General features: G+C 45.5%; 1 protein-coding gene across 3 annotated transcripts; it reads left to right on the top strand.

Moving 5' to 3' along the window:
- Positions 1-1,579: 1,579 nt before the first annotated feature.
- LOC116993188 (OX-2 membrane glycoprotein-like) lies at positions 1,580-22,645 on the top strand. 3 transcript variants are annotated; one of them, XM_033053557.1, is made up of 6 exons: positions 1,580-1,865; positions 3,260-3,341; positions 4,987-5,313; positions 6,423-6,689; positions 8,438-8,557; positions 12,692-13,399. In XM_033053557.1, exons 2-5 carry the CDS (start codon positions 3,284-3,286, stop codon positions 8,551-8,553), a joined length of 768 nt encoding a protein of 255 aa, XP_032909448.1. In that variant the 5' UTR covers positions 1,580-1,865; positions 3,260-3,283; the 3' UTR covers positions 8,554-8,557; positions 12,692-13,399. The 3 variants fall into 3 exon arrangements, with proteins under 3 accessions (XP_032909448.1, XP_032909447.1, XP_032909446.1); XM_033053556.1 differs by lacking the exon at positions 12,692-13,399 and adding an exon at positions 12,056-12,633; XM_033053555.2 differs by lacking the exon at positions 12,692-13,399 and adding an exon at positions 20,559-22,645 and having other exon boundaries at positions 1,581-1,865.
- Positions 22,646-24,409: the final 1,764 nt, after the last annotated feature.

Below are 24,409 nucleotides of genomic sequence, written 5' to 3'. Positions count from 1 at the left end.
ACTAACTTCAAAGGATTTATCATACCAGAGAGTCCATGTCACCTTGGCTACCACCAGCTCCAGAGAAGGTAACATACCTTGTAAAACTCGGCAAAGATTGCTGAGCTGAGCCAGGTTCCTGTAAAAAAATCAGTTGATATTACAACACAGAATAAGGCAGAAGTGGATTTTTGTGCCTTGTTTTCCTGTAAATATAAAAATATTTTGAATCTTCCAACCTGGTTTATCTGGAATATTTTTCATTTGCCTCTGAGGTTACCTCTGGTCTTTGCCTACTGCTTCAGTACCATTCTTCCCCTGCTCAACTCTAATTTACGCCCTCTCTTCTAAAGAAGCAGCCTTCTTGTTTTCCAGATCCTTTTATCATTTCCTTCTTTCTTCTCTAGGTTTCTCCAGCCCACTGAAGAAGTAATAACATTTATCTAAATACAGACATTTTCCACCTCAGTAGATGTGAGTTACTGTAATATATCGCTCAAATCCCCCTATTATTTTCATGAAATAAGAAATGGAAGATTTCACTGGGATTTCCCTCCTTTTGTTTCTTTGCCGGTACAGTTCACTTCTGGATAAATTTGTTTTAAGCTGTGCAGTAGGCAGTTCTCTGGACTTCCCTCTAAAATCCCCTCAGCTACAGTGAGAGCATGTGACCACAAGAAACTTGTTAGCACATTTTCTCATTAAAACAAAAAGTGTGAAGCTTGTAGGTACATCAGTCTCAAACAACTGGTGGGTTATTTGCTGGCATGTTTTAGAAAGAACAAAAAGGAAAAGGCTGGCAGAGGGAAATTTAAGTGATTTAAGATGTAATGATCAATCCTAGGAGATAGAAAAAAATGTAGAAATAAAGATAGTGGTAATGTTGAAATTTTGTTGAGAAGCCAAGGGGCTTTGGTAAGTTAGTTGGTAGGGGAAAAAGCTGCACTAAATCAAGCACAGTGGTGAGGAAGGTGTGTTCAAGTCCCATCTGGAAGAGATACTGCCCTGACCTCCAGATCCCAGCTACAAGCTAGGCTAGATCCATTAGGATCAGAAGCTTTCTATTTTTCCAGGTCAAAAGGCACTCCTTTGTGCACCGAGAGCAGCAGGACAGGTAAGGTTAACACATGGTGAGCCCGGGATGACCCAGGAAAGCTGCAAACATCACCTTCTATCTTAAGACAGTTTAGTGGCATTGTTCCAAATATTCCCACACATCTCTGTCTTAAACAATAATGAGTTTCTGGGTTTATGTGGGCATCTTTGTTAATTAATTTTGTCAGGGGGTTGAAATCGTGGTGTTTGCTTTGCTTTTTCCTGTGAGTGATGATGGTTTAAAACAGGAGACCTTCTAGAGCAGGATAAACATTGCAACTGGTATGAATAGTGTATGAGCGTGCACATGTGTATGAAAGCATTTGAAGAAACAGCAGGCACTGAATGTCCTAAGAATGATGTTTCTAAATAATCAGATCGGCAAATGGTTGATCTGATAAGTTTATGTGTTGTTATTTTACCAGTGGAAGATCCTAACCTAACATAAAAAGAATAGAGTATCACTACCCCTTTTCCTCCCCACCCAACCGGAAAACAAAAGAGCGCTCCCAATCATATAATATAGTTAAAGAGATATAGCTAAAATAATCTGTTAGAGGAGTGTTTCCCTTGAGGAAAAGGAACTCTGGATGGGTGAGGCTCACTGCTGTACGGGATCCTCCCATCTTCCTCTCTGGGATAAGCGGCTGGGAGCTGCGTGGGAGAGTTTCCGCTTCTCAGGCTTTCATTCCATCTTCCTCCCTACGTCCATGTACTCGGCCGAGAGCAGCCATCCCTCTCGCCGCCTTCCCCGGAGGCTCCGGCAGGTCTGAGGAGGGTTTCGGGCGGAGGTGAGCAGTGCCGGACCGCGCCGCCGGGGCGGGATCCGCCGGGGCACGGACGGACGGATGGACGGACGGACGGGAGGACGGACGGGAGGATGTGCCCGAGGCTCGCCTCTCCTTCCTCCTTCTTTCCTAGCTGGGAGGGTGCTCCAGGTCAGGAGGGTCGAAGTTTTTGAGAACTTGGAGGCAGTTTGCAGAAAGTGGAGGGGAGCGGTTTGTCCATGAGGGGCACAGCCCGTGCCTCAGGAGCCCTGAGAGGTGCGGTTTGGGGAAGGCAAGTAGAGGATTTGAGCTTATTTGAGCTTTACTTGGCCCAGTCTCTAACGCCTTTTTTTTTTTTTTTTAATCTTTTTTTTCTTCTTCTTCAATTCGTTTTGGTGTTTTGTTTCCCCACCCGCTGCAGCACCCGTGATTTAGGGGATTTAGGGTTGTAAAACCTAAAGGTACTTCTTTTTTCTGTTCCCGCTATAGCTGCTGTGTTACAGCTACACGGTATAGGCTCCTTCCTCATGGTGTGCATTCTTGTAGCTACCCCGGCTGTGTGCAATGGGGCATTAAGGGGTTCAACGGGTACTAAAGTAGTGAAGCAAACTCTGCTTGCCTGCAGGTGTGGTACAGTGCTTTATAAACAATTCTGTGACACGGTAGTTTCTGCTTGCTATGCTGGCCCTTGATTTCTGCATGTTGTAGGAATATCTATTTGAATTTCTTATAGTTGTGCTCAAATATCTGACTACACAAACTTTTTTCATTGGGCTCGTTGCTGATGGGTTCTTGTTTCTGCACATAATGACTTGGCCTCTATTCGTTCTTGGTAACTGGAGAGTTACATCAGGAATTGTTTTAGCATAGTATGTTAAAAATTTAACCGGTTCTTGGTTGTGGGTATATGCAGCGTGTATGCAAGTTTGCTGGCAATTTGTTTTTAAATACTTTTTTCATCCTCTTACTTATTTATTTGTTTGTTTGTTTACCAGACCTCTTTTTTAACCTGTGTAGTAGAGAAAATGCTTTTCAGTTGATAGTCTCTTTTTTTTTTCTGCATGTAGTGAAAATCTTTAAAAGATTGGGCTTTGGCTACATTCTTGACAGAAAATGGTCCCAAAATGCATCAGCTAGTTTTGCAGGAATTGGCCAAAAAATCTTGGCAGTGGGTAGAGTGTGTTACAGAGGCATTTTTTTTGCAAAATAACATTTCCACTTAAATGTAATACCAGCTTCAGTTCCAGGCAGGTCTGCAATTCCATTATAGGAAACAGGGCAATAAGACTTGTCAAGCTTTGCTGTCTGACCCCAGAATGACACTCTTTTTCACATGAGAAATCTTCTCTTAGTTTTTGCACCCTGAACGTACAATATCACCAGAAGATGATCTGTCATCTTACCTTGTCTTTCTTTAGGGGAAGCAGATTTTTTCTTCCAAAATGACTTTAGAAGTTCTGGTTTTGTGTTTGGCATATTCTGGGCTTGGAAAGGCAAATGGTAAGTTGAATTTTCTGAAATCTTGAAATTGTTTGGCGAACTGGTTTCAGATTTCTGAGGCTTCAACAGAGTAAAAGACAAAAATAGGTGAAATACAGATTGCTGGTGCTGTTTAATTTACATAGCCGAGACAGAGACACAAAACCTCCTGGAGCAGCATTTAGAGATGGGAGGGACAAGAGGCATCCCATATCTACAGTGACACTGGACCCCATTGTTAACCGGAGTTGACAGCTTCCAAGAGTGGGGCATTCCTAAAGAATTTCCTTCCCTTCATCTCAGATGCACCATGAACTCTGAAACTACAGTTAAAAACGCCTTTTAAAGGCGTTTTGTTGTTTACTTCTCTGATAATGGCGTGGTGTGTACTTCTCTTGTACAAACCTCGTCTAGCTCTTAGGGAATAAAAAACTGAGTATTTGCTGAGCATAGGAAGTCATGAGCTATTTTAAGAGGGAACTCTGCAGATATGGGTACAGAAATAGATAAGTCTTTTTGTCTTTTAAACAGCTTAGAAGAAAACTAAAGCCTCAGCCAATGTACAGTGATTTCACGAATACAAGCTGCACTGAGTATAAGCCGCATCTCTGGGTGTTGGCAAATATTTCGTTCTTTGTCCATAAATAAGCCACACCCGAATATAAGCCACTCTGTCATTCGCAGCGAGGACCCGCGTGCAACAAAGTTGCCAAATACTAACAGAACTGCGGCATGGCGGGGGGTTTACTGGCTCAACTAAGGCTGTGCAGGCTCGGCCCACTGGGGGCTGCTGACGGGGCCAGGTGGCCCAGCTCGGTGGAGCCGCTCAGCAGGGCCTCTCGGGGCTGGCCGCCGCCTCTGGGGTCGCTCGCCCCGACCCCGCTCCCGACACGGCGGCGGCGGGCGGGCACGGAGCACGCCTTGCTCCTGCGGCGGGCGAGCGCGGAGCACATGCCCCGGTCCCGGCGCGGCGGCGACAGGCAAGCACGGAGCGCGGCCCACTCCCGCCACAGTGGCGGCAGGTGAGCATGGAGCACGCCTTGCTCCCGCGGCGGGCGAGCGCAGAGCACACGCCCCGGTCCCGGCGCAGCGGCGGCGGGCGAGCACGGAGCGCCCCCTGCTCCCGCCGCCGCGGCAGAGAGCGGGGGCAGAGCCCCCCGCCTCCTGCCCGAGCCGTGGGGATGTCAGCACAGCCTCTCCCCTGCCTGAAGTAGGGAACTCCCCTGCCTCCCTCCCCCCATGCTGCCGGCGCTGTGCTGGCCCCACCCGCTGTGCAACAGAGTATCCAATTTGTAACAATTGCGAAATCCTGGGTTTTACTGGCAGGCGCTCGGCTCGGCACCCTGGCTGGCACTTCTGGGGTTGTAAATGTCAGAAAATTATTCACATATTAGCTGCTCCTGAATATTAGCCGCATTTCCAGTTTGAGAGCAAAATCTAAGTCAAAATGGTGCGGCTTGTATTCGTGAAATTACTGTAAATCAATATAACTTCATTGATTTCTAGGAGTATGCAGGAGATGCACTCTTTTGTAGGGGAAAGCCATAGAAACAGTATGTAACTGAAGGAGTTGAGTCTGTCAGTAATCCAGGCCTTAGAATCAACATTAAGCTTCTGAATATGTCTGATATCTGCCCATTTCATTAACTATTTACTGTCATTGCAGTGGTTCCACAGGCTGGATACACAGAAGTGAGGATGGGTAAAAATGCGACTCTGAGATGTGCCCTGACGGAGCCCAAGGAGGTTTTGCAAGTGACATGGCAAAAGGAGTCAGAAGAATCGAATGAAAATATAGCTACATACAGTATAGCAAACGGATTAAAGATTCACGAGCCCTATAAAGACAGAATGAATTTCACAAGTTTGGAACTCAACGAGACAAGCATAACCTTTTGGGACAGTAGAATGGATGATTCAGGACGTTACAAGTGTCTCTTCAATGTTTTCCCTGACGGCTCCTATTCAGGAAGTATCTCCCTGAGTGTTTTTGGTGAGGTTCTCTGCAGGAATATGTCTCTAGTGAAATAAGAGGTATTACAGTATTTCCTTGAGCAGATTCAAGAACTGCAGTGATAGGAACATCCCTTGGTGGAACATGATGTAGAAACAGAGCACTACTACTAGAGCAAAACTCTGTGGGTCTTATTCAAGACTGTTGTTGATGTTTTGGCTCTTACTTGTTATTTCTTGAGTAGCAGCTGAAAAGCAAGGAGTAGAATCTTTGTAAGTCCTTGATCAGTCCCAGATGGAACTTGGACAAACCAACATCGCCCATTGTAGTTTCCATTTGGTGCAAGGTACAAACCCAGTGCTGTGAGCTGCTCTGCCAAATCCTACCATTGGTAGGGAATTAGCAGATAGGACCAAGAAATTATTTTGCTTAACAGAATATTTTAATACTTGGATTTCAGATTGAGTGAAATCTTTGGGGTACATTATTATAGGCAGGTAAAGAAATTATAAAAGAAAGTCCTCACAAATCAGGCCTACTCTGCTAAATTAAAGCTAGCTTGTCATTTCTTCTAAGTGCAGTTTGCAAGTTCACATGTGAAACAATCTTAGTATGAAAAGTTTTTTAACACCGTATTTAAAGGGTGTTAAAACCTATTAAACCCTGTGTTTAACACCATGTTAAAAGTTTTTTAACAGCCTGTTCCTGGGTGCAAAACAAGTGCACATGTGTAAACAGTAAGGTTTGTCCCATGAGAACCCACTAAGGAAAAATGTAAACGCTTGAACCTTAGCACGTACATGCAAAATCACCTTCTGAACAATAAATGAAGCAGTAAGAAAACTAATAACCAATTAAATACGAAATCTGTAAAAATTTTATAAAAATGCATTATGTGAATAAAGAATTGGCTTTTGCCACATGAAGAAAATAGTTTCATATGATTTATTACAACAGTATATAACTTCAGTGTGGGGGAAGGAGTATTGAGTCATGCTGGGGACCTGACCCAAGGAACTCTTCTTGCATTCCTTGCCATTGGGCTCAGTGTGAATCCAGTATGCTTTGCTTTGTAATGGTTAGGCTGCAACTACTGCGTGACCAGGTGCTCACTGTGGTGATGACTTGTCTCATTTGTATGTTGGAAGGTCTCAATGCATCTGTCCATCACGAAAGTTCTGAAGATCGTTTCATAGTCACCTGTAATGCTCATGGCCTCCCAGAGCCCACCATCACCTGGAACAACCTGTTCAATTCTACTCCTACAGAGGAGACAGTCAAACACAAAAATGGGATTGTGTCCATCACCAGCAGACTGGAAATCTACAACATTCAGAGCATCAGTGCACGGGATTTGACCTGCAGAGTAAGCAACACAAATGAAACAGTTGAATTGCCTGTGAAAATAAAAGGAGGTAGGTGAGCAGTACAAGCAACTTGTTAGCTTTCTCTTGGTTTCAATGTCTTGCAATAGCATATTTGGATAGGACTTTTCTGGGAAGAGGAGGGAGTGAGATGTGTATATGTCAGGAAATCCTATTTGCATCCATTGTTGTCTTTGAAGTCCTTACATATTGGACTCCTATCCAAGAGGGAAAAAAAAGCCAGACTAATCAGCTAGGGAGATATGGGGTTTACAGGCACCATGCATTTTGCTTCAAATTGAACATAACTTTCTACTTAGGCGTTCATAACTTTTTTTAACAGTCTGAAAATAAATATGTCAGCTGATATCTGTGAGTAGAAAGATGAGTAGAAACTCTATGAGTTGCTTGATGAACTCAGAAATTTTGAAATTCATAACTAACTGTCTCTGAATCAAATCTTTCCGTTCAACTTACTGCATGTTTTCTAGTATATTATTATTTCATTTCACTGTTTCTTTGCTAAGGCACGTGTCCACTGCCAAAGTAGTCAGGGAGGAATAATACTTTCAGGCATACAGGGAGGGCGTCAGTTGAAGATTCTTACATTTGGTTTATATGGAAATCTTAGGTGCGTTAATGTATCATATGAGCATCTTGTAATGTTAATTTTATTTTTTCTTCCAACATTCTGTTCTACTGGAAAGACTTTGATCCTGTTTCTGCAGATAAGGAACAGAAACATTAAAAGCTGAAGTACCATTCTTAGTGCATACAGGAGCATTGACTTGGGTGATTTAAAATTCACGTCTCTATATCCAAAGCCTTAAATTGAAACCACTTGTAAATTAGCAAGATAGGAAAAACAGCTTGTAGCTGTGGGCTAATTCTGAAATTGCATTCTCAAGAAGTGATTGCTATAGTAAAGAGCAGGATCTGATTTTTAATATCTGCTCTCTAAACATTCAAAAGAAATTTAGTTCTTAATTCTGAATTACATTACAATTCTGAAAGAGCATATTAATATTTTTCTCCTGTCTTCAATATTCTTTTGTTTTGGTCATTTAAAAAGAAAATGTGTATCTCAGAAAGCAGAAGACTAAGACTGTTGTTATTTCTTGCTAAGTGGATAAAAAATCAGCTAACAACTTGTTTTAACAATCTTGTCTTCTGGAGGACAAGAAGTTCAAATGAACAGTTCAACGTATCTTTGTTAAAAGACATAATAGGTATGGCTTGAGTCAAATAAGTTTCAAGTCATACAATTTTCCAGCTAATGTCAGTGAAATGAGCCTCTGTATAGCATTTTTATTAATAGCAGTCAAATGAAGTGGCTAATGTCTAATCAGGGAGGAACATAAACGTTCAGCTGTTGGATAGAGCTATTTGCAGGCAGAAAAACATAGCCTGTCTTTTTTTCTTAAAATTAATGTTGCCTTTTCAACAGTATTAAGTGCTTAAAAGTAAAAAATAATAAAATTCTGGGCAAACAAAAAAACTCTTCTGAAAGTGTTAAGACTTGTATGAAGTATGCCAACCACTGTATCAGGTATGGGAATGGCAGTGTTCTTTGCCATGAGCACATCTTTTCTTCACATTTTCTGTGGACAAGTAGTTTATTTTTGAAGATACATAAGTTTATTCTCTCTTTTGAGCAAGTGCTGCTTTCATTTGCCTTCACAATACTATATCAGAGGAACTGCTGTCATTAATCAGACATCCTCTTGGCTTGTTTTGCTTTTTTTTCTCAATAAGCTAGATTAATTTGCTGTGGGTGCTTTGTTGTTTTGTTTTCACAGAAGAGGGATCATCTTTGCTTTGGCCGGTGATTATTGCAGTGCCTCTAGTAATCGTCATGGTTATCGTAGTTCTGATTGTGATGTTCCGGAGGATGATCCCATGCAGGAGGAGTTGAAGTGGTGAGTCACCGATGTGTGGAAACATGGTTTTCCTAGAGCCCATAATAAGGTCTGATCATCTTCAGAGAAGAATAAGACTTTGTTGGGATACCACTGGAGGTATGAGTGTCATATTGGACAAGTTAACAATAACAAATAATAATAGCAATATGTTTACAGTTTTTAGAGGTTGCCTCAGTTGCATGTAAGTTTCAGAGCTGTTTTCCCACTGCCAAGGGACAATCCAAGGCTGAAAATTGTGAGGGAAGGATCCAAGCATAGCAGGACATGCTGCTCTTGGTTTGCTTTGAAGTAGCAATATCAGCAGAAGTGATTCACTTATCTTTCACATTTTCCTGGAAACCTACAAAGTGTGGTATGCTCAGATAATTTTTGGCAGGTGAAGTAGATATTGGAGAGAAACGCACTCATGCAGAGTGATGTCTCCTCAGGGGAAGCATTTTCTACTGGTGACAGCACCATCTTTTTATTTTTTAAGACAAACAGGGTAATATGATGAAGAAGTGTGCTCAAATTTGGCACATGAATGTACTTCCTAATGGTGAATTAAGGAACAGTTGAAGTAATTGTAATGTCTCTGAGTGTGTAATAACCTGGTCATGGATCAATTCAATTCTCTAGTCTTAATTAGTAGTAATATAATGAACAGAAAAAGTCGGAGGGGAAGACACCATAAGCTTCAGAAATCACAGAAATTTGATGGTCGTTGGTAGTTTCACTGTGGTTTAACTACAGTAAATTCACGAATACAAGCCGCACTGAGTATAAGCCGCATCTCTGGGTGTTGGCAAATATTTCGGTTTTTGTCCATAGATAAGCCGCACACGAATATAAGCCGCTCTGTCGTTCGCAGCGAGGACCCGCGTGCAATTAGTAACAGAACCGCGGGAGGGCGGGGTTTACTGGCTGAGCTAAGGCTGTGCAGGCTCGGCCCGCTAGGGGCCGCTGACGGGGCCAGGTGGCCCAGCCCGGTGCTGCCGCTCGGGGCCGGCCGCCGCTGCCACTGGGCTCGGTCACCCCGGGTCGGCGCTGCCCCGCGGTGGCAGGCAGGGATGGAGCTTCCCCCGCTCCTACGGCAGCGGCGGCGGGCGGGGATGGAGCTTTCCCGCGCCTGTGGCGCCAGCGGCGGGCGCGGACAAAGCACCCCGCCCCCCCCCCGGGCCGCGGCAATGGCGGTGCGGGGCTCCCGCCGGCTCCCCGAGATGCGGCAATGGCGGCGCGCACTTCCCCCCCCCTCCCCGGGCCGCGGCAATGGCTGCGCAGGGCTCCCGTCGGCTCCCGGAGCCGCGGCAATGGCGGCGCCCCCCCCCCGTCGGCTCCCCAGGCCGCGGCAATGGCGGCGCGGCCCCCCCGCGTCCTCCCCGGGCCGCGGCAATGGCGGCGCCCCCCCCCCCTCCTCCCCTGGGCTGCGACAGAGGAGGGAAGAAGAGAGCTCTCCCCGCCTCTCTCCCCGCCCCCCGTGCTGCCTGCAGGGAGCCAGGGCAACACGGTAACACTGTAACAATTGCGAAATGCCGGCTTTTACTGGCCGGTGCTTGGCTCGGCACTCTAGCTGGCACGTCTGGGGTTGTAAATGTCAGAAAATTATTAATATATTAGCCGCACCCGACTATTAGCCGCACTTCCGGGTTTCCACCAAAATTTTTGTCAAATTGCTGCGGCTTGTATTCGTGAAATTACTGTAAATCCAAATTCCATGTCTGGCTTTAAATTCCACTAATATATTTAGAAACACCAGCTCAGTTCCTGGCTATTAAGATACCTGTTTCAGAACAATAATATGATATAAAGAAAGGTTTCAAGGAGTATCACATCCGTCTATTGTGAACTTAGATTCACCGCATCTACTATTAAGAGGGTTTGACCAAATGAATCTACTATTGCCAGAGAAACAAAAATCTTCACTGAGAAGAAGGAGAATTGAACAGTTCTCACACCCCAGATATAATGTCTTAATTGTAAAATATAAGTGAGACTTCCATTGATTCTATAAAAAATTCAGAAGATAAAATTTCTTGTTGAATTTTCAGACCAACCTGGAAGTTAAAGTGCAAATACAACTTTTTAAAGGATCAGAAGAAAAATATTAAATGCTCACAAGAAATATGTATCTTTATTCTAGAACAACCATTCCAAACACAAATGAGCTTGTACAAAGCATACCTTGAAGGAGAGACCTTGAGATGGAGGTGATCTGATAGAGCTTTGGGATCCCCCCATAGACAGATCTGAGATCAACCAGGAAAAGAGAGTGCCAAAAAGCACAGGTGCTGCCTTGCATTGTTTTGAAGCCCCTTCATTGCATGGCAGATGAGAACCACACTAGGATGCTGTGTCTGCACTGGGGCCTGAAGCTGGACCAGTGTCACTCAGTGAAACACAGCTTGACAAGACCAGGCTGTTCAAGTTTAGAGTGGGCTGAGGATGTTAACATGTCCTGGCATGACTCTGTGTCCTAGTTTGCAGGACAGGTGTCTGCTAAGAAAGGCAAGAGCCTCTCTTTGAAATTGAGAATGTAAACCCCCTCCCACCAAATCATTATAATTTTGAAATTAAAGGGCTCTCAGGCAAAGATTTGGGAATTAGGAATAACAGTTCTTTACTAGAAAATTAAAATAGAAATACAGTATTACAAAGAACAAACCCAAAACACTGACAGAGTCAGAATACAACCTGACACCCCCTCAGGCAGGGTGTTGGTAGCAGTCCCATTAAATGGTGGTTGCAGTTCTCCTGGAGTGACAGATGTGATTCAGTTGAAGCAGTGCTGTAGAAGGGTGCACTTTTCCTCCAAAGGTCCAGTGATGATGTGGAAGGGTCTGTTTTCCCTCTGGAATCCAATGGAAAAAAGGTTGCTTTGGTGTTCCTAATCTCAGTTTTTATCTAGGTAGGAAATATTTGGCTTCTCCCCCTGGGTGGAGCATCTCACAATGGAATGATGTAATTTTATAGTCACACAGTGGAACTTAATGTCCCATTATCAGACTATCTTCCTGGAGGAAGGATGTGTTGTGGAAAAGATAAAGATGACTGCCCCACCTGATTTTAACAGATGGCCCATTAGCAGATCATATCTCCCATGGAGGTAAGGATCACTGCCCCACCTGGTTTCAGCAGATGGTGATAGAATGCATACTTTTGGTCACATCTTATCTTGCAACCTAAGACACTCTGGCCTGTAGATATTAGTGGTTCCATGGGCAATGCCCTTATGTGGGTTCAGTGGTAGTTTGTAACAGGGCCATCCCTAGCAGGCAGTAACAGTAGGTTTCTTACATCCCACACCACCCCCAGGCCACTTCATGTATCCTTGTGCCATGATATGGGTCATGTAAGACATGATTTCTTGCTGCAGAGACACCGCTGTGGTGCACAACAACTGAGCCTACAAGTTACTTGAGAAACTGAACAGATCCCCCTCCCCGGCCTTGTAAGGAAAACGTAAGACACAGAAAAGCATTAGTTTCAACTGAAAGCACTGTGCCTCTTTTTCCTTAGCTAAAAGGAAGCATGAAGTCCCTCTGTGTCTCCAAGAGAAGTGGGCTCTCATGTCCTGCTACCTGGGAAGACATCAAGATTCCTGGTCCCACATGTATGCCAACATGTCACAAGGTCAAGACTTAACATAAATCCCTGTTCTGTGGGAGAGAGGGCATAAATTAGATGAGCAGCATTTAGTAGAGAGTGTTTGTTGGGTTAAAGTTTGTCAAGAAAAGCAGGATTTGAATGGCATCAATTGTTTGTGTTCCTTCTGGCTTTTTGTGGGTTTTGATTAATGCTGATACCAGAATGTGACTTCTGCAGTGAGGTTGTAAGTCATTAAGTCTCTGTTCATTCAGTGTAGTCTAGTTTTTATCAGCCATAGTCTACATCTTTTCAGTTGCTCTTTGATTTTGGGTTTCAAAAATGTAATGCATTGACCTGGATCAGTTTTGAATAAAGGCAGCATTACTTTACTCAGAGTAATTTTGAGCAGCTGATCGTATTCCTTCTTACAGTGACCATCTTAGCAAAATGTGTAGTCTCTCTTTCTAATTTACATCTGCTTCCCTAAAGGCATCATTAATTAGTTTGCTGTAAAACTTCAGTGGTGGTGCAGTTTGATCACCATCTGATTTTTTTTTTCTCTCCCAGGATGCTCTCTTCTGCTGCTGGCTAAGGGTTACTTACAGTTCATCTTGTATAACATTCCATGTATGTGGCACTTTCCTGGCTATCCTTAGACTACTAAGAATATCTGTGGAGCTATGGTAATTTTTAACACTATATTCACAGTGTGTTACCACTCCATAAGTATTGTGATGAAGAAATCCCCAAAACTTCTTACCCTGGTTTTGTGGTGACTTGTTTTTCCCTTGATCATCTGTAAAATATGTTTATGTTTTTTTTAGCTTTGGTTGTAGTTGGTCATAAAAGGCAGAACTATCTTGCAGAAAGCCCTTTTCTGGTTTTGTCCTCTGTCGTTCTCAGGCTGGGTGAAATGAGATGCAGCGCCTACACACATATTTTTGGACATGCTGTTTGTAACAGCACAATAGGGAGCTAATAGCACTGGCTTGATAATACCAAGGTCTGTCTGAGGCTTCAGTGCTTCTTTTCATTCTGCACTAGATAACAAGTACAGTTTTGCAGGCTTGCCAAGATGCTCAGTTTTTAAATAAAAGAGTAGCTTTTCATCTCGGTGGCTGGGGAGCCTTCTCTGACAAAGTTTCTTCCAAGTGCTTTTGCTTCAGAGAGTATGGTTAAGTTTTGCTTTGCTTTTATTTTTGTTCCTCTTCATGGTAGATACTTGGGAATCAGGTATCTGGGGCTGAAAGTTGATGTCCCATCCTTCAGGCATTTGCCTTGTGTACCAGCTCCAGAGTTTTGGTTCTCCCTGAAAATGTCCCAACATTTGTGGATTAGTGACTTGTTTGGAATCAAACTGAGCAGCCTTTGTGGCAGGTGCTGACACACAAGCTTTGGAAAACTCGCATCTCATCCTCTACCAAGCAAGCAGGCAAACCCAGCTGTGCAAACCCAGCTGTCCCTGTCACTCGATGTAAGTGCAATCAGCAGGCTGCAAAGAATCACCAGGCATAAATTCTCCCATGAAGTTTCTTGGTGCTGCTCATCTGATAAAAAGTTAAATCCCTTCATTCCTTACTCAACTAATAGAACTTAGGTACAGACTACACTGAAATAAATCAGTCCAGTTAAGAAGCCAAGTGCCTGGGCAGAAGCAAAATAAAGGCTACAAGCCTGAATAAATTCCTGTGACTTACCTGTCATTTATGTGTCTTCACTTGAATGCTTTCCACAGCATCACTTGCTTATTTCATGGCTTGCAGGATACTCATATTTCAACCTGGCCAATTAAAAAGCTTTATAGTTAATTCTCAGGATGTATCAGTCTGCAGGGGGATAAAATTCCACGCATACATTTTTTCTGGAGGCTTGTGGTAACCTGTAAGGGAGGACTACTTCACAAATGCATATTGAGGCCAGAATGGTTGGGGTTGTTTTGGTTGGTTGGTTTTATTTTTAAAAATTGGTATTTTGATCTCTCTTGGGTAGCTTTTACAGGTTTTGCCATGTGGAAAGCTTCAGAAGTATTCAAACTGTGACAAGGGGAAAAATGGGGTTTCTAATTGAGTAGATATGATATTGAATAAATAAGAAAACATAACAGAATAAGTTAGCCTGCAAGAAGAAAACTTGAAGAGTCATAGAAGAAGAGACTAGGCCAGAACAAAAATTCCATTCTGTAGAAAGAACCAGAAGAAAAATGTGTTTTTCCTGTTTGTAAATCAAGACATTCAGGTTCTCCTTCAAGTGGAGACTTTTTGGAACTCAGATGTAAACTATGGTCGGTGGTGTCTCTGGAACCTGAGCCGACCACCTGTGTATGTTTTAGAGTCTCTGTGTTCCAACCCGAGCACCAGAGAGTCAGGAGATGTCTTCTGTTGTTTCCAGAGGTGGTTTATTTTATCTAATCTAAAAGTTCTTTCCCTGACCAGCCACAGTCCTTCCAGCTAGTCAACCCAGGCATACTGCCCACCCCTGGGATGGCATTATTTTTTATACTATAAACTACATAAACATTATTTACAATTATCTTCCAATACCTATCACTTATATTGTACAGTCTGGTTCTGCTCTAAACCAATCTAAAAATGCCAACATCACCTAAAAGGTGGATACTAGGAAGAAGGAGAAAGAAGGACAGAACACACCCAAATTCCTCCATCTTGACCCCAGACCCTTATTATAAACAATCTTAAAAAACTACTTTTTCACCTTATAATAATCTAACTTATACTCTACTTATTTTTTGTGACTTGCAATTTTTCATGTAATGGTGGTAATTTTTCCCAGGGAGAGAAATCAAAGGCACAGCGTTTCTGGGCACTGTGCCAAGGTTCCTGAGCCCCCTGCCTGGGTCTCGAGTGGTCCAGGGAAGCCAGAGGGATGTCTTGGGTTCCCATAGTAAACATTGCCTTTGCCTCTTAGTTCTATGTTTACTTGGCAAGGTGGTGTTCAAAGGTTGGACTTGATGACCTTGGATGTCTTTTCCATCCTTAATGATTCTATGATTCTGTTTGTGTCTGAACACAACCAGCTGTCTGTGTTCCAAAAAATGCTGAACCTCAATGTCCTTAATATGTTAGACAAGTACTCCAAAACAAGTTCAAAATACCTCTTTGCTACAAGCTGGAGATCACTTAATACCCTGAAGAGGAATTTCAGATTCCCTGGTTGCTACCTTTTGAATTTGATAGTTACTACAAATAGCATAGAATCAGGTCTGGTAAGTGCAAAATAGCAGCTTGGCTGATCAACTATTGTATGTGGGTTTGAGAAACCCAAATTTTGGTGGCCAAGTATGTCCTGGAAGGCTGGGAGATAAGTATTGTGCAGGAATTCCAGTTTTTGGGAAACTTTATAAGAACAAGTACAGTAATTTCACGAATACAAGCCGCACCAATTTGACCAAAATTTTGGTGGAAACCCGGAAGTGCGGCCAATATTCCGGGGTGGCTAATACATTAACAAAATTCTAAAAGCTGCCAACACGGAAGTGAGAGCCCGCGGCAGCCCCAAACCAAGCTGGAGCCCGGCCGGCCCCGGCAGAGGTGGGAAAGCCTGGCAGAGGCGGGGCCAGCAGTGTGGGGGGCGGGCGGCAGAGCCTGAGCCAGCAGGGCGGGGCAGGGGGGCGGCAGAGCCGGGTCAGTAGGGCGGGGGAGCCTGGGAGAACTGGGGCTAGCAGTGCAGGGGAGCATGGCAGAAGCAGGAAGGCCGGCGGGTGGGGCTGCCTGGCAGCGGGGGAAGCCCAGCAGAATCGGGGCCAGCAGCATGAGGGAGCCCGGCGGTGCGGGGGCCTGCAGTGCCGGCCAGGGCGAGGAAAAGCGGCGGCGGTGCAGACGGGAGGGGGCGGCCGGCGAACCCGGTGGCGGCAGCCCGCCGACAGGGCTAGGGAACGCGGCGCGGCCGGCGAGCCGGGCGGCGGCGGCGGCAGCCCGCCGGCAGGGCTAGGGAACGTGGCACGGCGCGGCCGGTGAGCCGGGCGGCGGCGGGCAGGGCTAGGGAACGCGGCGAGGCGCGGCCGGCAAGCCGGGCGGCGGCAGCCCGCCGGCAGGGCTAGGGAACGCGGCAGCGGGGCGGTGCTGACGGGAGAGGGGGGCCAGCGAGCCCGGCGGCGGCGGCAGTGGCTGGCCCGCCGGCAGGGCGAGTACGTAAACAGCGCAGCGGCGAGGCGGCCGGTATGCCTGCCAGCGGCGGCAGTGGCTGGTCCGCCGGCAGGGCGAGTACGTAAACAACGCAGCGGCGAGGCGGCCGGCATGCCTGCCAGTGGCGGCAGTGGCTGGCCCGCCGGCAGGGCGAGTACGTAAACAGCGCAGCGGCGAGGCGGCCGGCATGCCTGCCAGCGGTGGCAGTGGCTGGTCCGCCGGCAGGGCGAGTACGTAAACAGCGCAGCGGCGAGGCGGCCGGCATGCCTGCCAGCGGCGGCAGTGGCTGGCCCGCCGGCAGGGCGAGTACGTAAACGCAGCGGCGAGGCGGTGCTGATGGGAGAGGGGGGCCAGTGAGCCCGGCGGCGGCTGCAGCACCACCCGGCCGGCCCCGTCAGCAACCATGAGCGGGCCGAGCCTTCCTGGCCCCGCCCCGAGCCAGTAAAGCCCTCTATGCCGCGATCCTGTTACTAATTGGCCAATTTGTGAAAGCTGCGCACGGATTCTCGCGACGAACGAAAGTGCGGCTAATATTCGGGGTGCGGCTCATCTATTGACAAAGACAGCAACATTGTTGAGGCACCGGAAGTGCGGCTTATAATCCGTGCGGCTTGTATTCGTGAAACTACTGTACTTCATTGCTTTGTTTATAGTAACGACAGTAATTAATTCTGGAAGAGTCATTATAGCAGTATTCTCTAGTCTGTATTCAGTTTGGGGAAGGCTCTGTTTCTAAGCTCTAGCTTAAAAATTTCAGAAATTGTTATTTTGTCTTACAACTTGGAATGTTTCTTCTGTGTTTACTTTGACATCTGGTTTTCTTACTAGCTAGAGACATGGTAGATGAGAACAATATAGTAGCAGCTTGGTTTTAGGAGAATTTTCAGAATAGTATTTCCAGAGAAGACCACTAAATACCAGACTTTCCGATGACAAATTCAGGATATAGGTTCTTGTTTAATGAGGCAGATGGATATAACACACATGCTCTGCTCACAGAGGAATGGGTTTCTGGCGGACACATCCCAGCTAGTGAGGCTCATTTTAGAGTAGCCTTGGTTTCCTCTCAAGTGTGGCTTTAATGGGAGTAGAAGATTACAGTAATTTCACGATTACTTATAGCCACACGGACTAGAAGCCACATCTCCGGGTGTTGACAACATTTCGTTCTTTGTCCAAAAATAAGCTGCACCTGATTATAAACCGCTCTGTTGTTCGCAGCGAGGACCCGCGTGCAACAAAGTTACCAAATAGTAACAGGATCAGGGGGATTACTGGCTCGGCTCGGGGTGTGCAGGCTCGGCCCACTTGGGGCTGCCGACAGGGCCGGGTGGCCCAGCTCGGTGGGACCGCTCGGCAGGACTGCTTGGGACCGGCCACCGCTGCCACCAGGCTCACTCGCCCCAGCCTGGTGCTGCCCCGCCGTGGCAGGCGGGGATGGAGCCTGCCAGCACCCACGGCGGCAGCGGCAGGAGGGGGCGGGAGCCCCCCACTTCCCCCACGGGCCACAGGGATGGCAGCACAGAGCCCCCACCTCCCCCTCGAGCCGCAGGGATGGCAGCACAGAAGCCCCGCCTCCCTCCCCCCCAGCACTACCAGCACAGAGCCCACCTGCACCCGCCGCGCAACACAGTAACCAATTTGTAACAATCGCGTAATGCCGGGTTTTACTGGCAGATGCTTGTCTTGGCACCCTGGCTGGCACTTCCGGGGTTGGAAATTTCAGAAAATTTTTCACATATTAGCCGCTCCTGAGTGTAAGCCGCATTTCCGCGGTGGGAGAAAAATTTTCGTCAAAATGGTGCGGCTTATAATCGTGAAATTACTTATATTTGTCCTATTTTGAATTCCTGCCAAATAGAAAAAACATACAGTGAATATACAACAGCCTCATGCCTTTGCCCTTCTTAATACTAAACCAAAAAAAAACCCAAACCCAAGCTAACCAACCAAACAAAAATCCCAAAACCCAAAATGCCACAGTCTAAAAACAGTACAGACAAACAGACCTTAACAGAGCTGCTGAGGGGAGGAATTGAAAAACCAAACAACCTTCATAACAAAATGTCAGTGAAAGGATAATTCTGCTGTCAGGCTGCCCATCAGGTTTCCTGCAGACATAAATATTTTGCAACTGAAGCAAAGATGTTTTCTGAGTATAATCACGCAGACAGGTCCTTTTCCCTAGTAGTTCCACCTAATTTTCTGTTCCCAGAAATGTGCCTGGCAGTACCCTCTGGTCATACATACAGGGAGGTTGGGCATGCTTCCATGCTTTAGTGCTACTTTTTCATTGTGAAGGACAGGGATGGCTGATGTTTTGTTTGTTTCCCTAGCATGTTTTGCTGGGAAAAGCATGCTCCTTATCCTGCTTTCTATTTAGAAGAACAGGGAAATAGGAGTGGCAGAGGAGGAAGGAGGGAAAGGTCACTGGTCTCCTGAGCCATGGCTGGGGTTTTTGTCTGGAAGGATGAAATAAATCCAGTTTTGCCACCAACAGGATGAACATATGAAACGTCTCGTCCTGCACATCTAAAGGGAAGGCACTGAAATCTATGCTACTAAACACAAAGCCCTTTCTTCGTGAACAGGGAATCTTTTAGTATATGTGACTAGTACAATTTCTATCCTGTGCATCATATTTGTTCTCATATTTTATTATAAAGTAATTTTCCAGTCTTTTCTTCTACTTTTCATTGCAACAATAGGGCTTTGTACATAACCAGAAAATAAAATCCAGGCTGGCAGCTGAAAGAGAGAACAAATAGCATTCCTATAATACATGAATAGTTGCCTCACTGTTTCAATTTCTCATTCACTTCCTTGGCAAGAATTATTTATATACAGTAATTTCACGAATACAAGCCGCACTGTTTTGACCAAAATTTTGCTCTCATACCATGAAAGCGGCTAATATTCAAGTGCAGCCAATATGTGAATAATTTTCTGACATTTTCAACCCTGGGAGTGCAAACCAAGTCAGTGCAAACTGCAAAGTCGAGCTCCTGCCAGTAAAACCCTGCATTTACGCGGTTGTTACAAATTGATACTCTGTTGCATGGCAGGTGGAGCTGCTCTGTGCAGACAGCACGGGGGGTGGGGAAGGCGGGGCAGCTCTCTCCTGCTTGGCCCCGCGGCTCGGAGGAGGCAGGGACAGCTCTTTTCTGCTGGCCCCGCGGCCCGGAGGAGGCAGGGACAGCTCTCTCCTGCTTGTCCCCGCGGCTCGGAGGAGGCAGGGACAGCTCTTTAGGCTTGGCCCCACGGCTCGGGGAAAGCAGGGACAGCTCTCTCCTGCTTGTCCCCGCGGCTCGGGGGAGGCAGGGACAGCTCTCTCCGCTTGGCCCTGCAGCTCGGGGGGCTCCGGTCCCCGCGTGCCGCCGCCGCAGGAGCAGGCAGGCTCCGTCCCCGGCTCCCATCGCCGCCCCAGGTGCCGGCGGGCTCTGTGCCCCCCCTGCCGCCGTGGGGCAGCACCAGGCCGGGGTGACCGAGCCCAGCGGTGGCGGCGGCCGGCCCCGAGCGGGCCCGCCGAGCGGCAACACCGAACTGGGCCACCCAGCCCTGTCGGCAGCCCCGAGCCCTCATGGCCCGAGCCGAGCCAGTAAACCCCGCCCTGCCGTGATTCTGTTAGTATTTGGCAACTTTGTTGCATGCGAGTCCTCGCTGCAAACACAGAGCGGCTTATACTCGGGTGCGGCTTATTTATGGACAAAAACTGAAATGTTTGCCAACACCCAGCCATGCGGCTTATACTCAGTGCGGCTTGTATTTGTGAATTTACTGTACTCAATTCCAAAATACTTCACAAAATACTTTGTCTGAATGCAGGTTTATTAGATGAGGAACCTCTTTCCTACTCCTCTACAAGTAAAGATGCCATATATTTTATTATTGTCTTCAAAGCCATGTAAAGATAGATTTGCAAACTGAATCTCAAACATACAAAAGATATATTGAAATATCAAATTACTTACATACTCTATATATGTGTGTTAATTAATTATAGGTGTACTATTGCCCGTGAAGAAAGTTGGTTTACTTTTCACAGTTTACAAATCCTTCCAGGGTTTTGTATATTCCTTACGTCATATTCTGAATTCCACACCGTGTGTGATTTCCAGAATTAAAAATGCAGGGAAGTTTTTCACCAAAGGGTGAGTTTGTTGCTCCCCTCTTTCCCCACTGTGCATTTCTCTTCCTCCTATCCCAACAGCAACTACACTGCTAAGCAAAACCTGAGACAGAAACACAATGGTGACAACTCATCCTTTCTTGGGGTTTTTTGTGTTTTCTAGGATCCTTGAGGATTTTCATCCATCTACCAGATCATTAGAAGCCAGCAGCCTGAAGTCAACATTACCCATAGCGCCTTGACTGACTGGAAAGAAGCAGCTAAAAAAGAAGAAGACATCATATACACAGCCCTATCTGAGCTGAGATGATCACTGAAATGACTAACACAACATTTGTTGTCTGGTCTAGGCCCTTAAAATGCAGGACTGGAGGGACCACTTGGTCTGCTGCTCTGCAAAGGAGGAGACTTTGTCAGACAAAACCTTCTTTGCCCATGCCACTCTTGGCACTGCTGCTGGACAGAACGTATTTGTCTTCTTCCAGCTGAGTTTGAAAAGTGTCCATGGATAGAAGCTCTGCAGACTCTCTTCCAGTGCCCGATTGTTCTTGCAGTAAAGAGGGATTTAATTTTTTCCAATATCTGTCTGCAATTCCACTTGAAGCAACTCTGAGAGTTCATCGCTCTCTTCCTGTCCTCTGGCTTTTCTTCTCTTATCCAACTGTTCCAACTCCTTTTTCTCTGTCTGGAAAGACCTGCTGGACTCAAAATCATAGGACTCAAACCACACAGGATTTGCCAGAATTATTGGGGAAGAGCAATAGGTCTCCAAGCAGGTGGCTACATAACGGCAGTAGCAGCCACAGTTTGGAAGGAAGAATTGTAAGTAATTTGTATAATATATAAGTTACTTACTTTATTTGACTTCTTTCTAATCCTAGAATGTTTTCTTCTGTATTTTCTGGGGTTTTTAGGGATGTTTGTGATGATAAATATATGAGTGAGGAAGAGATGGTAACAAAGGCCAGTATTGGGGGCATCGTCTTATCCATCTTTCCTTTCTGTTAATACCCTGTCCTACTCCTTGCTGAGCTATTAAAAGGCATGGATTTCATAAATAGTTTTTGTGCTCATCTTAGGCAGTGGGCAGAGTAGTCTTTCCTGTCTTCATCCATTTTTATCGTGATACATCACTTATCTGGCCAAAAGCCATTATTCCATTGAGTGGGGTGTCACATGCTGAGCCCACGCTGTGGCTGCAGTGATATCAGTTCTTACAGAGAGTTTACTGGTTTGTCATGCTTTTGATAGCAGATAAAGACACTGCACTATTCTTAGGAGCTGGAACCTAATTCTGCTCCTGTCCCCGGATGGATTGGAGTTCCTCTCCCTCCATCCCAAGATGCTCATCACTGCCAGCCCAAGCCTACTGATCTGGCCATTTCCAGTCTTCCCACAAGTTCCAGGTGCTTGACCCCCTCTTGCTGGGCAGCAGCAGGCTGCTCAGGATGAGCATGCACTCCTGGGCATTGCTCTGCAGCTCCTCATCTTTGTGAGAGGTTGAAGGCTCCAGGTGCCCTCTGCCTCTGTGCTTGTGTTGGTTGGGACAGAGTTATTTTTTTTACAGAAGTTAGTATGAGGCTCCCATTCTGACTCTCCCTTCCCTCCTGGGGGGCTCTGCAAGCAGCTGTGTGGTGCTTCAGTTGCGGGCTGGGGTTAAACCATGAAAGCCTCTGAGCACCTTTGCAGGGCTCTGCACCTGCCCCACAGGGCAAAGATTGCTAAAAGCAAACCTGCCTCAGAGTGTACCTTAGTGACCCATTTTACTGACAGGATAGACAGATTGGAGGGCTGCAGGGGGGTCCCCTGGTGTTTTTTTGTTCTGATGAGTGCTGGCATTTAAGGTGTTTCTCAGTCTGCCTTCCGTCTGAACGTTTGCCATTGTGTCAGGACCACTAACAGTATTCCCTTTTCTTTTGGCTTTGATGAGCACCTGTGCATCTGAAACACTCCATCTTACCAGAGTGCACAGCATTTGGGTTGTGCTTTTTATGTCATTTGTTTACTGAGGTAAGCTGAAAAATCAATAATGGAGGTTTAAAACTTAGCACTGACTCAGTGTTCAGAACAAATATTTTGCTGGCTCTAGAGCAGTGGCCTCTCCAGAGTCTGGTAGAAAATTTTGTGTGTCTGCTTGTGTTACTGAGGATGTGAGGGGTGATGTTTGCTGCACTACTGTAGGAACAATATGAATTATTTATTTGTACATTTCACTTTTTCTAATTAAAAAAAAATCTGATCCATTAAAAACACACTCTGGTACCTTTTTTTGCGGGGGGAGTGGTGGGGGGAGGCAGGCTTTTTAGTAGTTTTTATTTATACTTTGCTTCCTTTCTGAACAGAAAATGGGAATTCATGGGGATTTTAAGGTGTTTTGAGATATTTTTTTCTTTTTAAAAGTAGGTTTTGAACAAAACTTTTGAAATAAATTTACAGAAGTATTTTTGACCACAGCAGCTGCAGTTTAGTTCAGATTTGAAAGTAACTCCAGTCAATCAAAGCAGTGTATTTTATATTTTTACAATTATTGTCTGTGTCATGTTTGTTCCTTAATTATTTTTTATCTAAAGTTACATGCTCTACTGTCTTGTTTTTTGTATTTCCTGGATGAAGAGGAGCCAAATAAAGAAAATTTGAACATAAGGCCACATCATTTCTTTCATTTGTAGTGCAGTGCTTGTGAGCTTTTATAAACCAATGAGACAAGTATTACTCATGAGCTCTAAGTGTATGACTAATTCCTTTGGGAAAAGCAGTAGTGACCCAGTGTATTCTTTAATACATTTGGCCTTTTGAGGTTAATTGTGAAACCACAATAATTTTTGTTTCTCATTACATCAACTTGCACTTTTCTTCTTAAAAGATGTGATTCGTGAGAAACTTGAATATAGTTAAAAGGATCTGTCAATGCTGCTGTATCCCTAGAGGAACTGAGTGTCATGGGATTGTGTCCTAGATCTGAATGGCATCAGTTTATTTTTTATCTGAGCTGCATTTGTTGGTAAAATACAATAGGCAGTGATTTCCAGAGGTTTTCCAGAGGTTGCAACATAAACTTTTAATTTTCTCAAAGATACAAATGGTTTCTGAGGATGGCTTCTGAAGGGCCTCCTCCTGCATGCTGGCCAAAATTTCAAGTTTTGTTGCAGCAATGCCTTGCTCACCCTGAACAATGGGGGATTGTAGTTTCTTCTCCTGGGAATTCGTTGCTATAGAACAAGTTATAACAGTTTTGAACTAAAAGAGGGTCAATTTAGATTATGTATCAGGAAGAAGTGTTTTACAATGAGAGTGGTAAAACACTGGAGCAGGTTGCCGAGAGAAATGGTGGATACCCCATCCCTGGAAACATTCAAGGTCAGACTGGATGGGGTGTAAGCAGCCTGGTCTGGTGGAAGATGTCCCTGCTCATTGCAGGGGCTTGGACTGGATGGCCTTCAGAGCTCCCTTCCAATCCAAACTCTTCTATGAGTCTAAGAATGTGACACTCTTCGATCAGGGAAAGCATTGAGCCAGCACTGCTGCTGCCCTGAGCACAGCACAGGGCAAACTGTGGTTTTCCCAGGAGGAAGAACATAATTTACCATGCACAAGAGCAGAATGCACATGTTTGCCTGGCCCAGGAGCTCCTGGCACAGTTGGCTCAAGTGCTGCTTAAGCCACCAGTTGCAAGGTGGGTTGTGCTGACAGAGCAGAGCAGGAACCAAACAGTGCAGGCTGAGGTGGTTCAGGCTGGGGCTGAGGTATGGTAGCAGAGTTAAGTGGCCTTAGAAAGAGTAGATTGGCCACCCTTAACTTCACAAAACGTGAACATGTGTAGAACAGCATGTTTCCTCAGGGAAACCTCAAGGTTGCTGTAAAATCTATAAAAAGTTGCTTTTTTTGGCTGATAGCCCAGTCCTCAGAACCTGTCAAAACGTTTGCTTTAGTTTTCAAGTCACAATGTATTGTTTAATTCCTACAGATGTCTCCTGTCTTTGTGTTCTTTTATCTCTATCTTAATCACATCAAGGA

Source organism: Catharus ustulatus, chromosome 2, assembly GCF_009819885.2.
Source record: "Catharus ustulatus isolate bCatUst1 chromosome 2, bCatUst1.pri.v2, whole genome shotgun sequence".
Lineage (NCBI taxonomy): Eukaryota > Metazoa > Chordata > Aves > Passeriformes > Turdidae > Catharus > Catharus ustulatus.
This window is presented reverse-complemented; position numbering and strand designations above follow the sequence as displayed.

Bases quoted from the DNA above. Each gene is read 5' to 3' on its own strand.
- LOC116993188 (XM_033053555.2), top strand. From the start codon at position 3,284: ATGACTTTAGAAGTTCTGGTTTTGTGTTTGGCATATTCTGGGCTTGGA. The intron at 3,342-4,986 runs GTAAGTTGAATT...CTGTCATTGCAG, and splicing joins TGGGCTTGGAAAGGCAAATG to TGGTTCCACAGGCTGGATAC. The intron at 5,314-6,422 runs GTGAGGTTCTCT...GTATGTTGGAAG, and splicing joins TATCTCCCTGAGTGTTTTTG to GTCTCAATGCATCTGTCCAT.